This window comes from Balaenoptera borealis (assembly GCF_965194805.1).
Source record: "Balaenoptera borealis genome assembly, contig: HAP1_SCAFFOLD_749, whole genome shotgun sequence".
Taxonomy (NCBI): domain Eukaryota; kingdom Metazoa; phylum Chordata; class Mammalia; order Artiodactyla; family Balaenopteridae; genus Balaenoptera; species Balaenoptera borealis.
Window position 1 is genome coordinate 244,923 of NW_028123451.1, and position 18,332 is coordinate 263,254.

Sequence of the window (18,332 nt, forward strand, 5' to 3'; positions counted from 1 at the left end):
CGCTCGGGGGGCGGGGCAGCCGCGGGCGGGGGCGGGGCATTGTGAGTTCCATGCCTGCGCTCTGAGGAGGGCGCGTGGAGGGAACTCTGGTCGTGATTGGTCCGTCGTAACCAGGTTACCGAAGGACACGTTCCGGTAGGCAAGGGCCGGCCGGGCTAGCTACTTTCAGTCAGGAGGCGGCGGCGGAAGGAGGAGGAGGTCCGGCTGCGCTCTCTCCCTGCAGTGGCTGCGCGTCTCAGCGCTTGTCTGGTTGTTCCCACCCCTTTTAACTAAGCCGGTCTGGTCACCGCCCTCACAGACTAGTTGGTTCCAGGGAGGCGGCGGCGGCGGCGGCGGGGGTGCGGCCGGGGCCGGGCCCCTGCCCGGGGCCCGGCGGCTGGGCGGACAGGAGAGCGGCGGGCGAAGTCGCGTCTGCATGTGCGGCACAGCCCCGGCATAGCCCGGGGCTGCCAGTGCCCGCCGCGCCATTGTTGGGGGAGGGGGCGGCTTCTGAGCTCGGCGGAGTCGGGGGACGAGCGGAGGCGGCGGCGGCGGCGGCGGCGGCGGCGGCGAGGAGTGAAGGCGCCCCATGGGGAACTCGCTGTCTTGTTGCCTGTCCCGCAATGCCTGCCCCAAGTTGGGCCGGCGCAGGGGGTCAGCGGAGCCGGACTGCGAGTCTGAGGTCTACAAGGCGGCGGCCGGGAACGCGGTGGCAGTAGCTCCGGCGGCGGCTACCGTGGAACCCGCCGAGTTGGATTTCGCAGGTGGCGAAGGCCACCACCTGCAGCACAGCAGCGACCGGGAGATGCCCGAAGGTAAGAAGCGGCGGGCGCGCCTCGCCCCTCGCGGGGTCGGCGCCGTCTGCTCTCGGGCTTACCTCTGGCCTCCGCCGCCCCCAGGGTCCCCCGGGAGGGAGACGCCGCCTAGGGCTCCTTCTTGCCCGGAGTTGGCTCTCCCAGGGCGGGGCACCGGGGACGAAGGCTGGCTCTGCTTGGCGTCCCCACCCCTTATTCTTTACCAGTCGCGTCCGGCCAGTCTCCTTCCCTCTTCCCTACCCGAATGCCCAATTCTTTCCCCCGTTCCCATTTCCCAGCCCGGCCTGAGACCCTCCAATCCGCGGCCCTTCCTGTTCGTGGTTCTATTTAACATCTCGTGGGACTTAGCAGAGACTTTCTGGTGTATTCTCTCTTTTCTTAATGAAAACTTAAATACTCTAACTTCGGCGTATCCATCCCGTCTCCCTATCCAGATGGTACCTAAGCGAAGGAACTAGGTAAGGGCCTGATGATAGACTTCTATTCGTTAAGGTAGTTGATACTCGAGACAATTAAGACAAACATTAGAGGATTTGTCATTTAAATTCAAAATAGAGATGGACAGAGTCAGTGTGGTGTTCTTAACTAAAATTCTTTGGATTTTAATGTTTTCAGTCGCCCTGATAAAAGCTACTTTATCCCTTCTAACTATAATTTGAACACGATAGGAAAGAAAATGGTGGGAGAGGGGCTTAAAATAACTGTGAACGGTGTGAAACGTTACTGCCACGGCTGCAGAGAATAGTTGTTGGGTTTTTTTTCTTTACCAAAGGAGACCCCATGGAGTTCTGATTACTTTTAAATTCCCACTTTGACACAAGTATGTCTTCAGCTGCACGGCCTTAACCGACTTCTTTTGCACGTTGCCTGTTCTAAGGGAGGGGTGAGGTGGTTCCTGAGACTGCTGGACAGAAGTTTCAAAGGAGAAAAAACAAATTCAGATTGTAATTTGTAATATAAAGGTTTGGGAGTTAACATACCACATCCATCCTGCAGAAAAATGTCTCCATGGCTCCCTCCTCCGCCCCCCCCCCCAGTAGAATACTATTTAACTTTAAGAATGTTCAGGTAAAAGTTCTGAAGACTAAGTGGCTGGGGGTGGGTGTTGTCGGGGAGGAGAGGAGAGAGAGAAGAGAGGAAATGTTTGATTTTTGCCTCTAGAATTTTGGAAAGGGATGGCTCTAGGTTAAAAAAAAAAATTTCTGGGTAGCATAGTGGCACTTTAATAAAGACTGTTCTTTGAAGTATAAAACATTGTATCATAAAGATGTTAAAGCCCCACTGGCCCATTTGTTTCATTGAAATGCCAGAGATTATTTCATTATTTCATAGACGAAATGTCTTACAGCTCTTCTATTTAAATTTTAGTTGGGTTTATTTAATTTCTTTAAAAGTTAGAATAATTAAGCCTGTGGATTCACCCTTATGATGGACGTGGCTTTGTAAGTGGAAAGTACTCCCTTTTCAGAATAGTTAGATATTGTGAAAGAATGAACAAATTATGTGAATTAATTGTAGCTTTAAACACAAAGCATGTAAGTACTTGTGAAAACTGCTCTGCTTGTTGCTATAAGGTAAGCCTCTAAATGATTTTTAAAAACAGTTAGTAGTTGGCTAGTGTAGGATGAGAGACGAAAATTGGACCTTTATAGAATTCTTTTAAGATTTACAATGCATTTTCTTGTGTATTTCACTTGGCCCTTCCATCTACAAATAAGGCCCGTATATGTTCTCCCTCTGTTGCCGATGAAGAAGCCAAGACTTAGAGATCTGAAATGACTGTGTAACACAGCTACTGAACAAAAGAGACAGACTTGGGAGGTGGTAGATATGCCAAATTCAGTTCTTGGGATGCTTAAGAAACTGTTTAGAGTGCACCTTATATTTGATAATTTATCCATAAGTTAGGCCTATCTCAGCATACTCCAGTTTTGATTATTGCCATTCCAGTTGATTGTACACAACTCAGAAGCAACATTTACCTCTCCATTCTCTGTCTGTACATACATTGCAATGGATATGAATAAAAGTAGAAGTCATGAAATAGCCTAAATTTATCAGTCAGGTAGACACGTTGATATAATTTAAAGAGTTTGTTCTGGTGAAATCCAATTGAAGCCGAGAATGCCCTGCACAGAGGGACACTGGGGGCAGCTGGTAAGCGGGCAGGTGAGGTACTAAGCATGTAGCACACGACTATGTATGCTAAGGAAGGAGTGCTCAATCAGGAACTGGAAAAATAGAGTTCATGAGTACAGGACTTACCTTTTTATGTTTAACAGGATTGTTAAAATTTCATTTCAATTTGTCTTTTTTGGGGGGGGCATTCAATAAAGTGATAAGAGAAACCTCAATTTCAGCATTTGCCTATTAATGAAGTTTCCATAGAAACAAGGTCAGAACACCAAATATAAAGCACAGGCACATTGGAAGTTTGCTCTTTATGTCTTTATTTCAGACAATTTTGTATCAGTTTCCCTGGAAACTGAGAAATACCTACTCAGATATAAAACATTTGGGCTTTTCTACAGTGAAGAATTATTTGGTTACTTAGAGAAAATCGTACATAAATGATGCTCTGTCTTGTTCTTCAGAAACATTGGAGAAGAACATGATTTCTTCAAGCCATCTCAAAAAAGTAACTCCTAAGAACGTAGTATAGATTTCAGATAGACTCAAAAGAATTTTTTACTACTTTGTCTTTAACAGTATATCTAATATAACTGATGGTAGTGTCATAATAGAAAATAAGATGCTACGGTCCTATTATCTGATTTTATTTTTATTCATCAACTTTTCATACAGCCTTTATGTTCTGACCTTAGGAGCTTTGCTAATTTTCTGGTGAAAGGTGCTCTCTCAAGTGACCCCTACCTCCCATCCCCCTGAAGAGTGGGTAGGGAAGGAATTGGCAATATGATGTGGAAAAACCTCTGAGCAACAGATCTTTCCTTTTTTTGGTGACAGTATTAATAAACATTTGATGTAAAAGATTTAGAAAACACAGAAAAGTCCTGCACTCACACTCAGAATATCCAGAATTTTTATGAATATTTTGGTGTTGATTCTTCCTGAACCTTTTGTATGCATATAAACATAACATTGTGTTTATTTTACAAAGATGGGACTGTTCTTTATGTGCCACTTTGTCACTTTTTGTTGTAAAGAAAAGTAACGGCATGCAGCTCCGGGAACCGTGCTGGCACCTAGAGAGTGCTCCAGGGTGACGTATTTGCATGCAACTGCGCATGGCTCTACAGCCTGCCTTTTACCAGCTGTTTACTGTGCCATCGAATGGTTGGAGCATAATTCATTTACCCAGCCTTTATGGTTGAGCATCTTTTATAATCCCATTATAATGCTTTATTCAGGGGACACAGGTAAAAACTGATGCATTGTATTGATACTTCCCTATAGCATTCTGATTGTACACTCTGTCTTACGACTTCATTAAATTCATAGGGTGAGTCATTTTGTAGTAAAGGTATTTTAACATTAAATGTTCTTTTCCCAAATTAAAGTTACCATTGATTTTTCACTGAACATTAGATTTCCTCTTTTAGGTTTTCGTGGTTCTTGGTAACCTGTCTTGTGTCTTTGATTCTGAGTAACTAAACTACTACTCTAAGAGATCTGAAATTAACTCTGGTCTTAGGTGACAGACACATCAAAAGACAGCATTAGAAGAAATCTTAGATGATGTGGGAAAATTGGGAGAAACTTAACTGGTTTTGGGTACACTGAAACATGATTATTAGGCACCATTCCAGAGGCAGGACAAACAGTGGTTAGACAAGACAAAACCCGTAGCCTAACTCAGGTCCTTACTTTCTAGAGGTGCCTGGGGGCTGACGACACAAGAATAACATCAGGTAGTGAGAACACTAAGAAAGAAAATGAAGGTAATGGGCTGGGGAGGAGGACAGTTTTACAAGGGGTGGTTAAAGACAGCTTCTCTCCTTTAGCGACCCATGAGCAGTCCTAAGAGAGCCATGTGAGGCTGTGGGAGAAGAGGCTTCTGTGCAGTTCCTAAGAAGGGAATGTGCTTGATGCGTGCCAAGGACAGAAAGATGGGTGGCTGCAGCTGAGTGAATGAATGCCAGGAGGAATATGGGGGATTAAGACCTTGTATGCCTAGTGGGCCTTGACCAAAAAATATGAATTTTAGTCTAATTGTAATGGGAAACCATTGAAGGATTATATGCAGGGGAATGATGTTAATTCTTAGAAAAAGGGAAGGGGGGTAGAGAGGGTGGAGGGAGATCAGACCAGCTACTGTGTGAGAATAGACTGTAAGGGTGGAAGGAAGCAGAGAGGGAGACCAGTTAGGAGGCTGGTGCGGTAGCTCAGGTGAGAGCCAACAGTGGCTTGAACAAAAAAGCGATATTAATAAGGGTCTAAAATAGGCTGTAGTATATAGATTGCTCTTGCATTTCATTTGATTCTCACCATGTTCTGAGTTAGGTAGTGTAGGAATTCTTCTCTTAGGTATAAATTGAGCTGTCCAAGGTTTTAAAAATGAGTATTGATAGAGAGTAGGACTGTAAATTCCAAATGCATGGCATATAGGAACAGAATTTATTGTTGACATTATGTGAGCTTCTTTGGAATACTACCTTTTTTCTCACCCTTTTTTGTTGTTGTTGGTTTAGTGTATTAAAGTAATAAAACTTAAGAGTTAAAACAGTAACACTGCGTAATGTGAAATGAAATGAAGGCAACTTGCAACCCACAAAGGTTCTTAAAAGTCCAAGAAACTGAGTAAAGTACTCTTTAGAAATATATAAAGCCAGGTGTACTTACCTATGTGTCACCTCTCAGTCATGATCACTGTAACACTGATTGAGGATTAAAATAAGGCAAAACTGAGAACCAGGGTAGAGGCAGGTACAGAAGCAGTTGGAAACCAGAGCTGGGAAGTTGGGAAGCCAGGATGGTCAGAAGCTAGGGAAGCAGGGTCAAGGCGTGGGTGAGCCGTAGCCTGGCAGGTGCAGGAGCCTGCTGTGTCCCCGCTGGTGAGGCAGCCCAGCTCGGGGCCGGCTGGCGGGAACTCCCTGACTGCGGTGGCAAGTGTGGACTCAGAGAGATGAAGCCATCAGTTTCCGTGGTAATTGTAAGGACTGTAATGTTTGTCTTATGAGCCATAAAACTAATACACTGTGCAGTATAGGGGTGCTAGGGCAGTTCAGTAAATGCAGTGGTTACCGTTAAGTGAACTGGTGCTCAGCAGTTGGCCCAGAAACTGCTGACATCTCCTGTTTATTTGGAATATATTGAAATCAATATGTTGATATTAATCGCTTTCTGAAATATGCTGCTTCTGTCAGATGCTTTCTTGGTCACTTCCCTCTCCCTCTAATATTTTAACAAGGAAAAATCATTTATCGACAGTTTGATAGCATAGTTTTAACACTTTTAGCCTTCAGTAATGCATTTCATTTGTTCTAAGTTGCCTATGTTTTCACACTTTTAACAACTGCAGTCGAGATGGATCTTAACAACTGGTAGAATCTTAGATTGGAGGAAAAACAGTATTCAGTGTCGGTGGTGTTTTACAGGTTTCCTCTGAGGAATGTTTACATTAAGACCGAGTTGAATTTTTTTTTAATCATACTTTTTCTACATCGACCTATCGTGCTGTCAAATAAGTTGCAATTTAAATTGATAATACAAAAATGATGGGTCTTAAAATACAGTTTTAATCATAACCCCTAATCATGAGCTCAAGAATATTTCTCCTGGGTAAAACATTCTTAGAGGTTTCTAAAGAAATAACTTTCGGAAGAATCCATGTAATTTCCTGAATGCACAGTAATTTCCTGAAGTCTCTAAATTACTGTGTGTGCATGTGGTGGGGAGAGGGATGAGAGGGATGGTGGGTGGTAAAGCTTTGCTTAATAGTTGGCAGTCTTACCTTTGTGATAGTGAAGAGTGTGGTAGGTTTTATCATAGTCTCCTTAGGCTCTTGGGAAGATAGTTAATGGGAAGTGCAGAAATATTGTGTGTATGTATGAGTTTACTGTCTAATGGCTCACATGTCCATTCTATAAGATAGTGATGTGGTATTTTTCATTAGCAAAAAGTGCAAGTTATATAGAAAATTGTTAGTTATATAGACTATAAACAAAAGATTAATATTTTCTGAAAACCTCATGCAAACTGACAGCAGTAGGGCCCTGGTGTTTACAGTACATTCAAATGATAGGCCAACTCACCAAAGTGGAAATAACACTGATAACTGTGGGAAAATGGTCAAACTGTGTAATCAAAAGAAATACAAATTAGATCTACAGTGAGGTTCCTCATTCATATCAGTAGGAATTTTTTTTTTTTTTTCAAGTATCCAAAGCAAGGGTAGGAACTCAAAATGTCATGATTGGTAGCATTATACCCTAATGTGCCCCCCACCTTCTTTAGGAAGCAATTTAGCATTGTACATGGAGCCGTGAAAGTGATCTAACCTTTTGGCTTAGTCATTCCACTTCCGAAGATCTTTGCTAAGGAGATAAGACCATTATTTTAAAAACCTATGTACATGAAGATTTTCCTCATAATATTTTAAGAATAGAACTTTGTAAGCACCAATCCCCAGCAATAGGGGATTGGCTAAGTCCAGGATAGGAATAACACTTGATGGGCCAGTGTGTATTCATTAGACAATAAATATGCAACAGTGGGGTGGAGAGCGCTTGTTAGTAACAAGAAGACATAAATTGTACACTAATTAGAGCTTTTTTTAACGTATAAGAAAAGCAACTAAAAGTAACGGTTGTGAATCATTGTGTGTTAATGATTGTGAATGGTTGTGTGTAATTTTTAAACAGAGCATCGTTTTGTCTCATGCAGATTTTTGTTCATGATATTTGTTAAAGGAATGAGCAAGTGACTTTTACCTTTCCCCACCTTTAGTGTGATCATCAGTACTGCCGATTAACCAGGTCTCCTTCAGTTGCAAGTTAAAAGAACATCACAGCGTTAAGCACTACTTGACCCAGGAGTTAAATGATCTCCTCAGTTCTGCTCTCCTCTGTTGATGTCTCCTGAAAAGCCTTTCCCCTCATGATAGCAAGGGGAGTGTCCAGCAGCTCAAGACTAGCTAAGGATCCTAGAGTACAGTTCTGCCTTTCTCTTTTCTTGGGAAGTCCCAGGACAGCTGTGATTGATTGGCCGGTCCTGGGTCCTGTGCCTACCTTTGAACCCCCTAGGATAGAGTAGGGAGAGTGCCAGCTTTTTTCTGGTCACTTGGGCTAAGTTTACTTTTTTTTTTTTGCATGTTGTCATTTCTTTTATCCCGGCCTTCTTGATTTTTGTATTTAGATCTGTAGTAGCACATCTTGGTTTGGCGGGTGTGTGTGTGTGTGTGTGTGTGTGTGTTAAAGCTTGCTTCTCTTTGATTCTGGCACTTAATTTTCCTGGACTTCCATTGAAAATTGTTAAGTTTTACCATGCCATAGACACTGATAAATAATACAGCTACTTTGCAAACATTTCTGCTTATTTTTTAGATTCAAATGTAGTCTATTTACTTTCTTTTTGGTATAGGTAAGTAGTCATGAATTCTTTCGGAAGCTATAGGTTAGAGGCAGCTGTGAAAGTCTCTGCCTGCCATTTTGTGTACAGCTGAAATAATTTATTTTCCCATTGTCTTAGTTTTTCAAATATGTAGGAGAAAAAAACTTTAAAATAATTATATGGGTCTTTTACATAAAAATGTTGAATAGAATATTTTCTCCAAAAGCAGCTTGATAAACTTCAAATTCAGTGAAGGAATTTTCATGAAGAACAAAGCAGTTGGTTTAGCTCTGTAAATTACTAGTGCTGGCAATGACATTAAAATGGATGGCTCAGATTCCTGTTAAAACGGGAAGTCCAAAATTACTGTTCGTGCAAAATTCTTTCTGGGTGGGAAAAGGGGATTCTAGGTAGCTACATTTGTGGAATGCTGGGTTAGACAGAATTCACTACTAGACTAATTCGTTTTTAATATATCAATGTGTGTATTCTTTGGCTTCTCTAAGAGGCAGGGATATATTTGTATTTCACTTTGACCATCAAAGCCATCTTTCAAAAACAGATCAGTTATTATGTGGTTTGGGAAATAATTGCCTTAACCATTACTCTTTATCTGAATCTTGGTCCAGTTTCTTAAAAGATTGGTTAAATGGTTTGAGATGGACTTTGCTGAGGAAGTGTCATAGGGCTTTTATGTTTGTTTGTTTGTTTTAAACAACAACCTTACTATCCTGTGTGGTAGCTTGTGCTTGTTTTGTATTTCTGCCTAAATAGAAGACGCTATCCCACCTTGGTGCAAGGTGGGCTACAGGCAGACCCACCTTTTCGTGTAGGTATGGCCAAAATTTTTTTCTAGTAGCCCTATGATCTGCTCCAGAAAGTACTCTTATTGAAGCCCCCAATTAATCATGCAGCGTGGAATGAAGAAGAAGTGAGTTTAGCTTTGGAAATAGAGGGCAAAGTTAAAAATCACTATCATGGAAGTGTTCCTCTAGATTAGAACATTGAACTTTTATGTAGTCCTCTTAAATCTGCCATGATGAATAGCCCCCAGATAAACCACAGCCAATTAAATGAGTTCATTTGTTGAATGGAGTTAGAATTAGCCATTTGATTGTCTGAAGAACATTTGCCAAAAGCAACTCACTTCGTTTTGGCATATTTGATATATTGAGCTGGTATCTGACAGTAGTTGGCCACAGCATAACTTGCTTCTTGAGACTGTTCCTGGAATGTGCTAGTAATATCAGCTTTAAAAGAGGGTGACTGAATTTTTAATTGATAAATAGGAGGGGAGTCACATATATGATTCATCTAAAAATGGCATAGATTATTTAGGTGCAAGTTAAAGAAGTCTAAGACATAGCCATGGTTTTATTCCACATGTATGGAGAGTTTCTACAATTTTGCTGTTTCCCAATAGAATTTTTATATTGTGCCTTTACTAAAATTGCCTTTTTGTCATTACTAAAAGCTCTTCTCAAGACTATTAAAAGTGGTTTCAATCAATGTGTAGCTATCTTTAAAATCATGTATTTTTCTACTCAACTAAATCACCACACCTTTTTCTCTTCTTCCTATACAGACTTAGCTTTGGAACCAAACCCTTCTGACCACCCAAGGGCAAGCACAGTTTTTCTGAGCAAACCTCAAACAGATGGTAAGGCAATGCTTTTTTTTCCCTGAGAAAAAGAGTGAAAACTGTTTTTGTTTTGTGTATTATAGGAGGTATTTAGAAAAACTCTTACAGTGGTTTAAATGTTTCACTTTTTTTATGTATTCACTTGTCTTATTTTAATATGTTGATGATACAGTTTCCTTTAGTTGTCAGTGTTTTAGGGAGGAGAACACTTAGACTATCTGTTTATACATTTTGCCACCTCTTTATCAACATAGTCAACTGGCCACATGATTTAGATGTGGTCTATTTCTCCATGCTACTTTGTCCTTTTCCCCTTGCTCCGAAGAGCACATATGTTAAAGACAAATGATAGGGTTTAGGTCACAGTTAGGTTTTCATTTGATCAAATCAGAAAAATCAGTTGTTATATATGGGAATTGAGCCTTGTGATTTTGGCCCTGTTTTACACAGTGTTCAACCAGACGAGCCTATCTCACATCCAGATTTATGCTACTCAGAACTTTTAAGCTATTCAAAACTTTCTCATCCTAATGTAGTGCTGTGCCAGGGTAATAAGAGCAACATGCCATATGGGGTTTTCCAGAAGATTATCCTCAGCATGTGAAACTCATATAAATTTCCTGTGTCCTCCTTGTTTTAAGATGAGAATCAGAACCGTAGAATTTTTTGCACTCCTGCTTGCCTGCTTGTCTTCCTTAATGTTATGTTAAATCCTAGTTTATTTGCTAAAAAGCCATACGTGACCAAGTTTTTCAGTTGATTACGAGGGCAGGAATACAAGAAGTGAACATTCCATAATATTTAAAGTGAAGCAGCACAATAAAAAACGGAGGTTTGGTTTTTTGTTGTTGTTGTTTTGCTTTTTGTTTTTTTCCGTTAGATCACTGGTTTTTATAAAAGGATATAACTCAGGAACAGCCAGATGGAAGAGATGCATAGGGCCAGGCATGGGGACAGGGCACAGAGCTTTGATGCCCTCTGCAAGGGTACTACGTGTTCACCAACCTGGAAGCTCCTGGGGTTTCTAACTTGCATTTTTCTAGTGTGTGTACTTGAGCCACTCATTTCTGGTTAGGATTGCTCTATTTCTCAGTTTCTTCCAGAGCCATGAGCTGCTCACATGTAGAGGGGCGCTGGAGACAGTAAAAGAAAAGCTGTCCCATGCCTGTCTCTCTCTTCAGCCTTAAGGAATCCGTGCCTGTGATGCCTGTCTGGAGTTAAAGGAGGCAATGTGAGCAAGAGTGTGGCCTAAGACCCTCTTCAGGCTTTTATTCTTCTGGCCTTTGTTGGAGCAAAACAGTTTTGTGTGCTGTAGATATGTTCATTTAGGTCAGCACACTCATTTTACAATTTACGTTTAACGTAGGTTACTTTCCAGTTGTGTATTTTTTCAGTAAGGTATTTGAGTAGGTTACCATTAAGTGGTTCAGGATGCTTCCAGAGATACTGGTGCGTTCGGAGATGAGTGCCTGGCCAGAAACTGGTTCTTAGAGTTGTCATCTGTAGATTGTGGTAATTAAAGTAAGCTGTGTGTAAATGAAGAATTAGAAAATACTCCTGGCTAGTAGTTCAGCTATGCAGCAGGTAAATTTTTTTATTAGCTAAGTTTCTCACCTGGCCTAATTTGCTTTGTCCTTTTCTTTTGTAAATGGGGAGTCTTTCATTTGTACCTAATCCAGAATATCTATTAGGTCAAAAAAGTGAAACTAAGTTTTTAGATTTTATTTATAGGACTCATCTTGCTGGGTGATTTAAATGATATATTTTGTTGGAAATTATTTTAAAAAATAGAATGGAATTTTATCTCATTGTGTTATTGGTAATCCATCAAATAATTAGTGACTACTTTTATTTTTCTATGGCATTTGTATCAGAATTCATCAGTTAATTTTTTTTATTCTTAGTGCGGGAAAAGAGGAAGAGCAACCATTTAAACCATGTAAGTAAACAGTTGAAAAGTTAAGAAATTAATAGTTTGAATTAAAAATATGTCTGCCATGATTCCTAAAAATATGATGGATCCAATACTGTTAGCATGGACCTCTTTTTGGTAGATTTTCTAAATCTCTGTTTTCCTAATTATCAAATGTATTCAGGAAAGTCTTTGACTTAGTAGTGCCCATTTTTGAAGGGTTCTGACATTTAAGTTAAATTTCACTAATATGGTTGTAGTATAAAGATCTGCCTTAAATTCTTTTGCCTTATTTTTTTGATCTCATTTTTTAACCAAAGTAATAAAAGTATAACAGGTAAGTTAATTTTTAGCACTGTCCATTGACTTCTTGTCATAGCAGGTGACAGCTTAGCTTCTTCGGTCCACCATGACGTTATTTCCCTCCCTGTGTTCCCTCAACATGTATCAGTTTTTATTAAATCAGAATCAATGTTTACATTACTACGACTCTGCAAATATTGTGCATTGCTGAGCCATATAGTTCTCTGACTGTGCCTCCTCCTTGTACACCCTTCATTCTTCTTCTTAAATATTAATGAAATTGGAGCACTTCTGCACTTCTCTAGGATAACCCAACCCCCCTTTTCCTAGCCAACGTGATCTCACACAGCCAAATGCAGTAAGTAGCTCCCTGCCCGGTCTCCCTGCTTTCACATTCTTCATTTTTTCTGTGGAATTAATTTCCTGACTCTATTCACTTGCCTGTTTTCTAACAGCTATTTTTTTCCCCAAATGTTTTAACATTTGTCACATGCCTATCAAAAATATTTTCCGTCTACTAAGCCACATCTGTTCCATTTTTTTCTTGGAGACACTTTTCCCCAATCTTTTGTCTTCCTACTCCCATATAGACTAGTGTTCCCCTAGGCCTGCTCTATGCCTCTTTTCCTGGGATATCTGTGTGAAGTCATCTGGGATCTCACATAACTCTGCTCTCTTATGTTGGATCCCCTATGTCCTAGATTCTGTTTCCCTCTTGTCTTGTTATACTTCCTTGTTTTACTGGAGCACATTTTCCTGGGAAAAGGGCACATGGGCAGAAAGTTTATAGAGATCTAGCCTCTCTGAAACTCCTTCTATTTGATAAAGTATAGAATTCTCAGCTGAAACTAATTTTTGCCATTCTAAAGACACTTCCCTCTCATCTTCTCATTTACACTGTTGCTCTTAAACCTGTTGACATTGTATGGTACATTGTACATTACCGATTTTAGTCATTTCCCCCCATCCCTTCCTTCTCGGGAACCTTTTAGTACCTTCCCTCTCCCTGGGATTTTGAAATTTCATAATTTGGTTTGGTATAGACCTTTTTTGTGTGTTTCTTTGATATTCTGTTTTTTTCTTCCAGGTTCCTATTATTCGGATGTTGGAAGTCTTAGACTTACCAGATGGCTAACTTTTTTCCCCTCCTGCTTTGCATTTTGTCGTTTTGTCCTGCTTCCTGGAGGTTTCCTTGACTGTGCTCTAATCCTTCTATTGAATATATTGTTTTGTCTACCTTATTTTCAGTTTATAGAGTTCTCTTATATCCTGTCATTCTTTTTTTCACTGATGCAATTTCAAGTTTTCATTTGCTCCTGAGTTTTTATCACTCCCATCAATTCCTTCTTCCTGTTTGGTTTTGTTTTTTTTTAAAGCATCCTTATATTTTATTTTATTTATTTATTCTTTGGCTGCATTGGGTCTTGGTTTCTGCACGTGGGCTTTCTCTGGTTGCGGTGAGCTGGGCCTACTCTTTGTTGGGTGCGTGGGCTTCTCATTGCAGTGGCTTCTCTTGTTGCGGAGCACAGGCTCTAGGGCGTGTGGGCTTCAGTAGTTGTGGCTCATGGGCTCTAGAGCGCAGGCTCAGTAGTTGTGGCGCATGGGCTCAGTTGCTCTGTGGTATGTGGGATCTTTCTGGGCCAGGGCTCGAACCCGTGTCCCCTGCATTGGCAGGCGGATTCTTAACCACTGCGCCACCAGGGAAGTCCCATTCCTTCTTCCTGTTTTGATCTCTTACTTGTTGGGGGCTTCCCTCAAACGTGTGATGGTCCTTGGCTGTCTGTTAAGATCTAATTGGAAGCATCACTTGGACAACTCGTTAACTGATGGGCCTCACTGCAAGGATTTGGGGACCACGCCTCTGAACTCTGAGCCTGCCTTGGGTTCTGTAAGACAAACTGGTTTTCTTGTTCCTGTCCTAGTCACTCTCTGTAGGTACCAAGGTTGTGCTTCCTCTGTTCTGCCATGTCAGTTACCACTCCTTTATCTAGTCTTTTCACCTTTCAAACATTAAAAATCATCTGCTGTTTATCCTGTCTTATGTATAGCTTTTTTAAAAAATGCCTTTAATTCTAATGAGATGATATCTGAAAGAAGGGGGAGAGGAAATAGGTTTGTGGTCAGTCTACTCAAACTTAGATTTATTCTTTGAATATAGGTTCTGAGTTTGAAGTTTAATTCAATATAATTAACGATATTAATTCAGACAATATTTTTGATTATACCTATAATTAGAATATTATACTTTTCTACTAAGGCCTGGAGTATGAATTCTATTCAAACCACTCACCCTACCATATTGTCCATTAGTGTGCAACATAGATGGAGTATTACAGACTTTTCAGTTAAAGTCATTGATTCTTAATAAACGTATCCAAAACTTGTGAAAAGGGGGAAGAAAAAAGTGAACTTCAGCTTTATTCTCTTTTTTTTTTTTTTTTCATTTATATACTTTTATTTGGGAATGTTTAAATCAATACAGAGAAAACTAAATTTCAGAGACACTGAATATCATTAGTTTGGATATCATTACTTTATTATAAAAGAAACACGGAAATTATTTACAGGATGAAAGATTTCAGAACTTCAGTGGCAGCTTCACGTGATGCCATTGGGGGAACGGGCAGCTTCACGTGATGCCATTTCAATAGTGACTTATTTTAGTCGACATATTTTCCAAGAATGTCACCATCTCTAAATAAGAAATAATCCTTGTCATCTAGAACTACTTTGGTGCCTCCATATTCTGGGAGAAGAACTTTATCTCCAACTTTCACACTAACTGGTTGAATCTCTCCACCCTTTCCTTTAGAGCCTGATCCAACAGCTACTACCATTGCTTGCAATACTTTTCCTTGCGATTTTTCTGGAAGCATAATGCCTCCTTTGGTTACAACTTCGGGTGCACTTCTTTCAACTAATACTCGGTCAAAGAGGGGAAGAAACTTTCTAAATGCCTGTCCTGCCATGACTCGGGTTGCCGCACTTCGTACTCTCGCTCTCTCCAGCTTTATTCTTTTAATGGGTTAAAATCAGAGGCAGTAGGCACAATGGGAAGAGTCATTGGGTGGGGGCAGGATTTCAACAGGTACTTGACCTTTAATGATAAGCTTTGAGGGTTGTTACTTACTAGCCTCCTAGGTATGATTATTTTCTAGTCTTCACCATTAAACCTGAAGTCTACTTTAAGCAACCTTTCCCCTTATAAAGATTGTAAAAGTCCATGTATTTTGTCCTTAGTGCTGAATGAAGATAAATACTCTTCTTCAGTGACCAATTGAAATAATACCTATGAACATTAAACTGTCAGTAGTGTTTTTTGCTACTTGTTTTTTTTTTTTTTGTATTTGCATTTTATACCCTTATGTGTGTCAGTGCAGTTTATTGAGGTTGTGAGCCAGCAATGGTAAGGCTTTAATCATAAAGGACAGTTATCTTAAATTTTCAAGCAAGATGAGAGGAAAGTAATCTGCTGGCAGCTAACATATCTAGGCTTTGCTCAGAGGCTTCAATTCTGCCATCCTTTAGTGAACCCTAGATGCTGGAAAGTTTGAATAGTTTCAGGAGTAGGCCTGTGGAAGTGTTTCTTTTGTAGGATCGAGCCAGTAGACTGTAAGTTGCTGATACATTAAATGAGCCCCCATAGGACTATAGACCACATCTAATTAAAAATTTTAAATGTTTTAGCAGTAATATTTCCAAAGACAAATCAATATACATTCATAATAGAAAAAAAAGTTTTTAATAGAGGAAAACAGGATAAATAGCACCCAAAGCTCTACCAACTAGTCTATATTTTGGTACATTTCCTTACTATTTTTATTCCCCTCATATATATAGATTTTTGGTCAGAATTGACTTTTATTACGTGTAGTGTATGTCATATTATACCCTAATAGTAGTGACCTTAAAAGATAACCTGCTTCGTTTAGAATCAAAGTATTTGAATGAGTGAATTTTCATTTTTCATGCTGTATCTGTTTTTTGAGATTCTAAAATTACACATTAACCAAATAGCTTAAGGACCATATCAGAGTTTTAGTTTAAAACATTTCTAGCTTGAAGGAGAAATTAGTCTTCCAAATAGTGATACTTTTCAAATATGTTACATCTAGAACTTTTTGTTAATAAGGAATAAGTGGCTTTGCATAAAGCATCTGAAACAAGCAAAATGGTGTTTTATATATGCCATTTGGATATTTCTGATTATTGGATACTGGCAATTTTTATTTAAATGCTCTGTATTTTAAAAAGCATCAACTAGATTTTCTCCCTGCCTCACCTTTCATGTATTTGTGGAGGACATTGATGGGAGAGTGTGACAGCATGGTGAAAACTATTTTATATTAATAGGAGGAAGGAAGGCTCATCTGAATTAGTAAACAAACAAAAACCAAAAACAAAACCCAGCTTTAAAATTGTTTGTATTCTGTGGTATTAAAGAATGCTACTCTTCCTTCCAGTGGCTTTCAGTGATTGGGATTTGGTTATTGGCCTTACTTTAAGGAAGAGAGTTGTCCTAACATAGTTTAGGCCATTTTAGTATTTGACTATTGCCATGTTCATGGGCTCTTCACAAATAAATGGATACTTCTAAAGTGTTTTAAAGATAGTTCATTCTCTAGAGGGTCTCAAAAAGTTCTTTGTCACCTATCCAACACCACTGTAGATAAAGTCTCACGAATTTGTATCTTTAGTAAGATTTACCTCCAGTTGTAACTGATCTTAAATAATTTCTCAAACACTTGTTGAATCCTAATTTGTCCCAGATTCTGTGCTCAGTAGCTGGAGGTAGGAGAAGAATCTTCCTAACCTGGAGAAGCTTGTTTACTTAAGAGGGTGGTACTATGCAAGCAGCTGAGACCATGGAACAGTTGGTAAATTAGATGTGTGAGTGTGCAGGAAGTGAGAAGTTTTGTGGTGTGCCTGCTGGCAAAGGGATCCTAGAGGAAGATGGGGTCAAGCTTGCTGGGACAGGAGGAAGAAAAAGGCACTGCAGGCAGAGAGCAGCATGGGTGAGGCAGGAGTGTCAAATAACACGTAGAACAGAAGTAGTACAATTTTGAAATGAATGGCAAGTATTCTCTGAGGTTCTCACTTGAGTAATGTAATGGCAGTCTTACTTAAACATGAAGTGAGAAGTTAAATTCTCAGAGTTGTTTTATCCGTTTTTTTTGGATGCGAGAGAATCTTTAAGCAGTACCTATTTGTCCTCCAGATAAGGAAGTTGAGGCCCAGAGAGACTTACGGCCCCCAGCTTTTTAGTGATAGAGCAGCCCTGGCATGCCCAGCCTCTGATTCGAAAACGCTTGTCTCGTCACACTGTCTCCTGAACGAGTACATTTGTTATCGGCGTGCATTGACTGCAGTGAAATGCTCCGACATCGGTATTACAGAAAGCATGACGTTTTATTGTAGTAAATGAATAGAAATGGGAAATCTCAGCTGCATTTCATTGCTTAAGGAAAAAACCCTGAAATCTTATTCTAAACTTTTTACATTATTATAAAGGTAATTTATAATAGGCGCTTGCCAGGTTTGATTATAGGTACTATATCAAGGCAGCATTTTATAACCCATTTCTCAAAGCTCGTCTGTGGAAGTCAGAGTATAGAGGTTTCCCATAGAGCTGCACATGATATCACACTCAGGCAGTTCATGGAGTGTAAGAAAAATCTTAATGCTTTATCGTTTGACATTTTAACCAAGGAAAAAAACACACTTTATAGGTTTAACTTACTGTGACATTTTCTTCTATTTCCCTTCCCCTTCAGGTATCTCCAGGGCAGCTTACTAAAAAGTATAGCTCATGCTCAACGATATTTCTAGATGACAGCACAATCAGCCGTCCTAATCTTAGAACCACAGTAAAATGGTGAGTACAAGTAGGTTGCCAAGGGCTGAGTGACAGACCCCCTTATCGCTAAAAGCATCCTAGCCATACATAATTTCATTCATTTGAATTGTCCTTTTCAGTGATCAGGTTAAAAAACTGGTGTCAACTATACATTGATTTCAAGGACCTAAATATGAATTTTCAGTTTCCATTTTAATCTTAGAGCGCATGATAGAAGGGAAAGCCAGTTAGCAAATAAGAAATCCCAGAAAAAGTATAAATCTTTATTTGACGCATTTCTGTTGTTAAGCCATTGTTGAACATAATGAGAAA

At 39.9% G+C, this 18,332-nt stretch overlaps 1 protein-coding gene and 1 pseudogene across 4 annotated transcripts; one reads left to right on the top strand and one right to left on the bottom strand.

The window, feature by feature from the left end:
- Nucleotides 1–268: 268 nt before the first annotated feature.
- On the top strand, nt 269–18,332 carry LOC309621588 (cyclin-Y-like protein 1). Of its 3 annotated transcripts, XM_082409013.1 has the most exons (4): nt 269–794; nt 9,892–9,966; nt 11,853–11,887; nt 13,251–14,194. In XM_082409013.1, exons 1-4 carry the CDS (start codon nt 569–571, stop codon nt 13,296–13,298), a joined length of 384 nt encoding a protein of 127 aa, XP_082265139.1. In that variant the 5' UTR covers nt 269–568; the 3' UTR covers nt 13,299–14,194. The 3 variants fall into 3 exon arrangements, 1 of the variants encoding a protein (XP_082265139.1); XR_014240108.1 differs by lacking the exons at nt 11,853–11,887; nt 13,251–14,194 and adding an exon at nt 1,672–1,756 and having other exon boundaries at nt 674–794; nt 9,892–10,503; XR_014240109.1 differs by lacking the exons at nt 269–794; nt 9,892–9,966; nt 13,251–14,194 and adding an exon at nt 17,938–18,332 and having other exon boundaries at nt 11,303–11,887.
- On the bottom strand, nt 14,675–15,335 carry LOC309621589 (10 kDa heat shock protein, mitochondrial pseudogene; annotated as a pseudogene). The gene has a single exon. The product of its transcript is annotated as a 10 kDa heat shock protein, mitochondrial pseudogene (transcript).

What these genes read in the sequence shown, in the direction of transcription:
- LOC309621588 (XM_082409013.1), top strand. Translation starts at nt 569, where the DNA reads ATGGGGAACTCGCTGTCTTGTTGCCTGTCCCGCAATGCCTGCCCCAAG. An exon ending in CGACCGGGAGATGCCCGAAG is followed by an intron (nt 795 to 9,891) that starts GTAAGAAGCGGC and finishes CTTCCTATACAG; the next exon opens with ACTTAGCTTTGGAACCAAAC. An exon ending in GAGCAAACCTCAAACAGATG is followed by an intron (nt 9,967 to 11,852) that starts GTAAGGCAATGC and finishes TTTTATTCTTAG; the next exon opens with TGCGGGAAAAGAGGAAGAGC.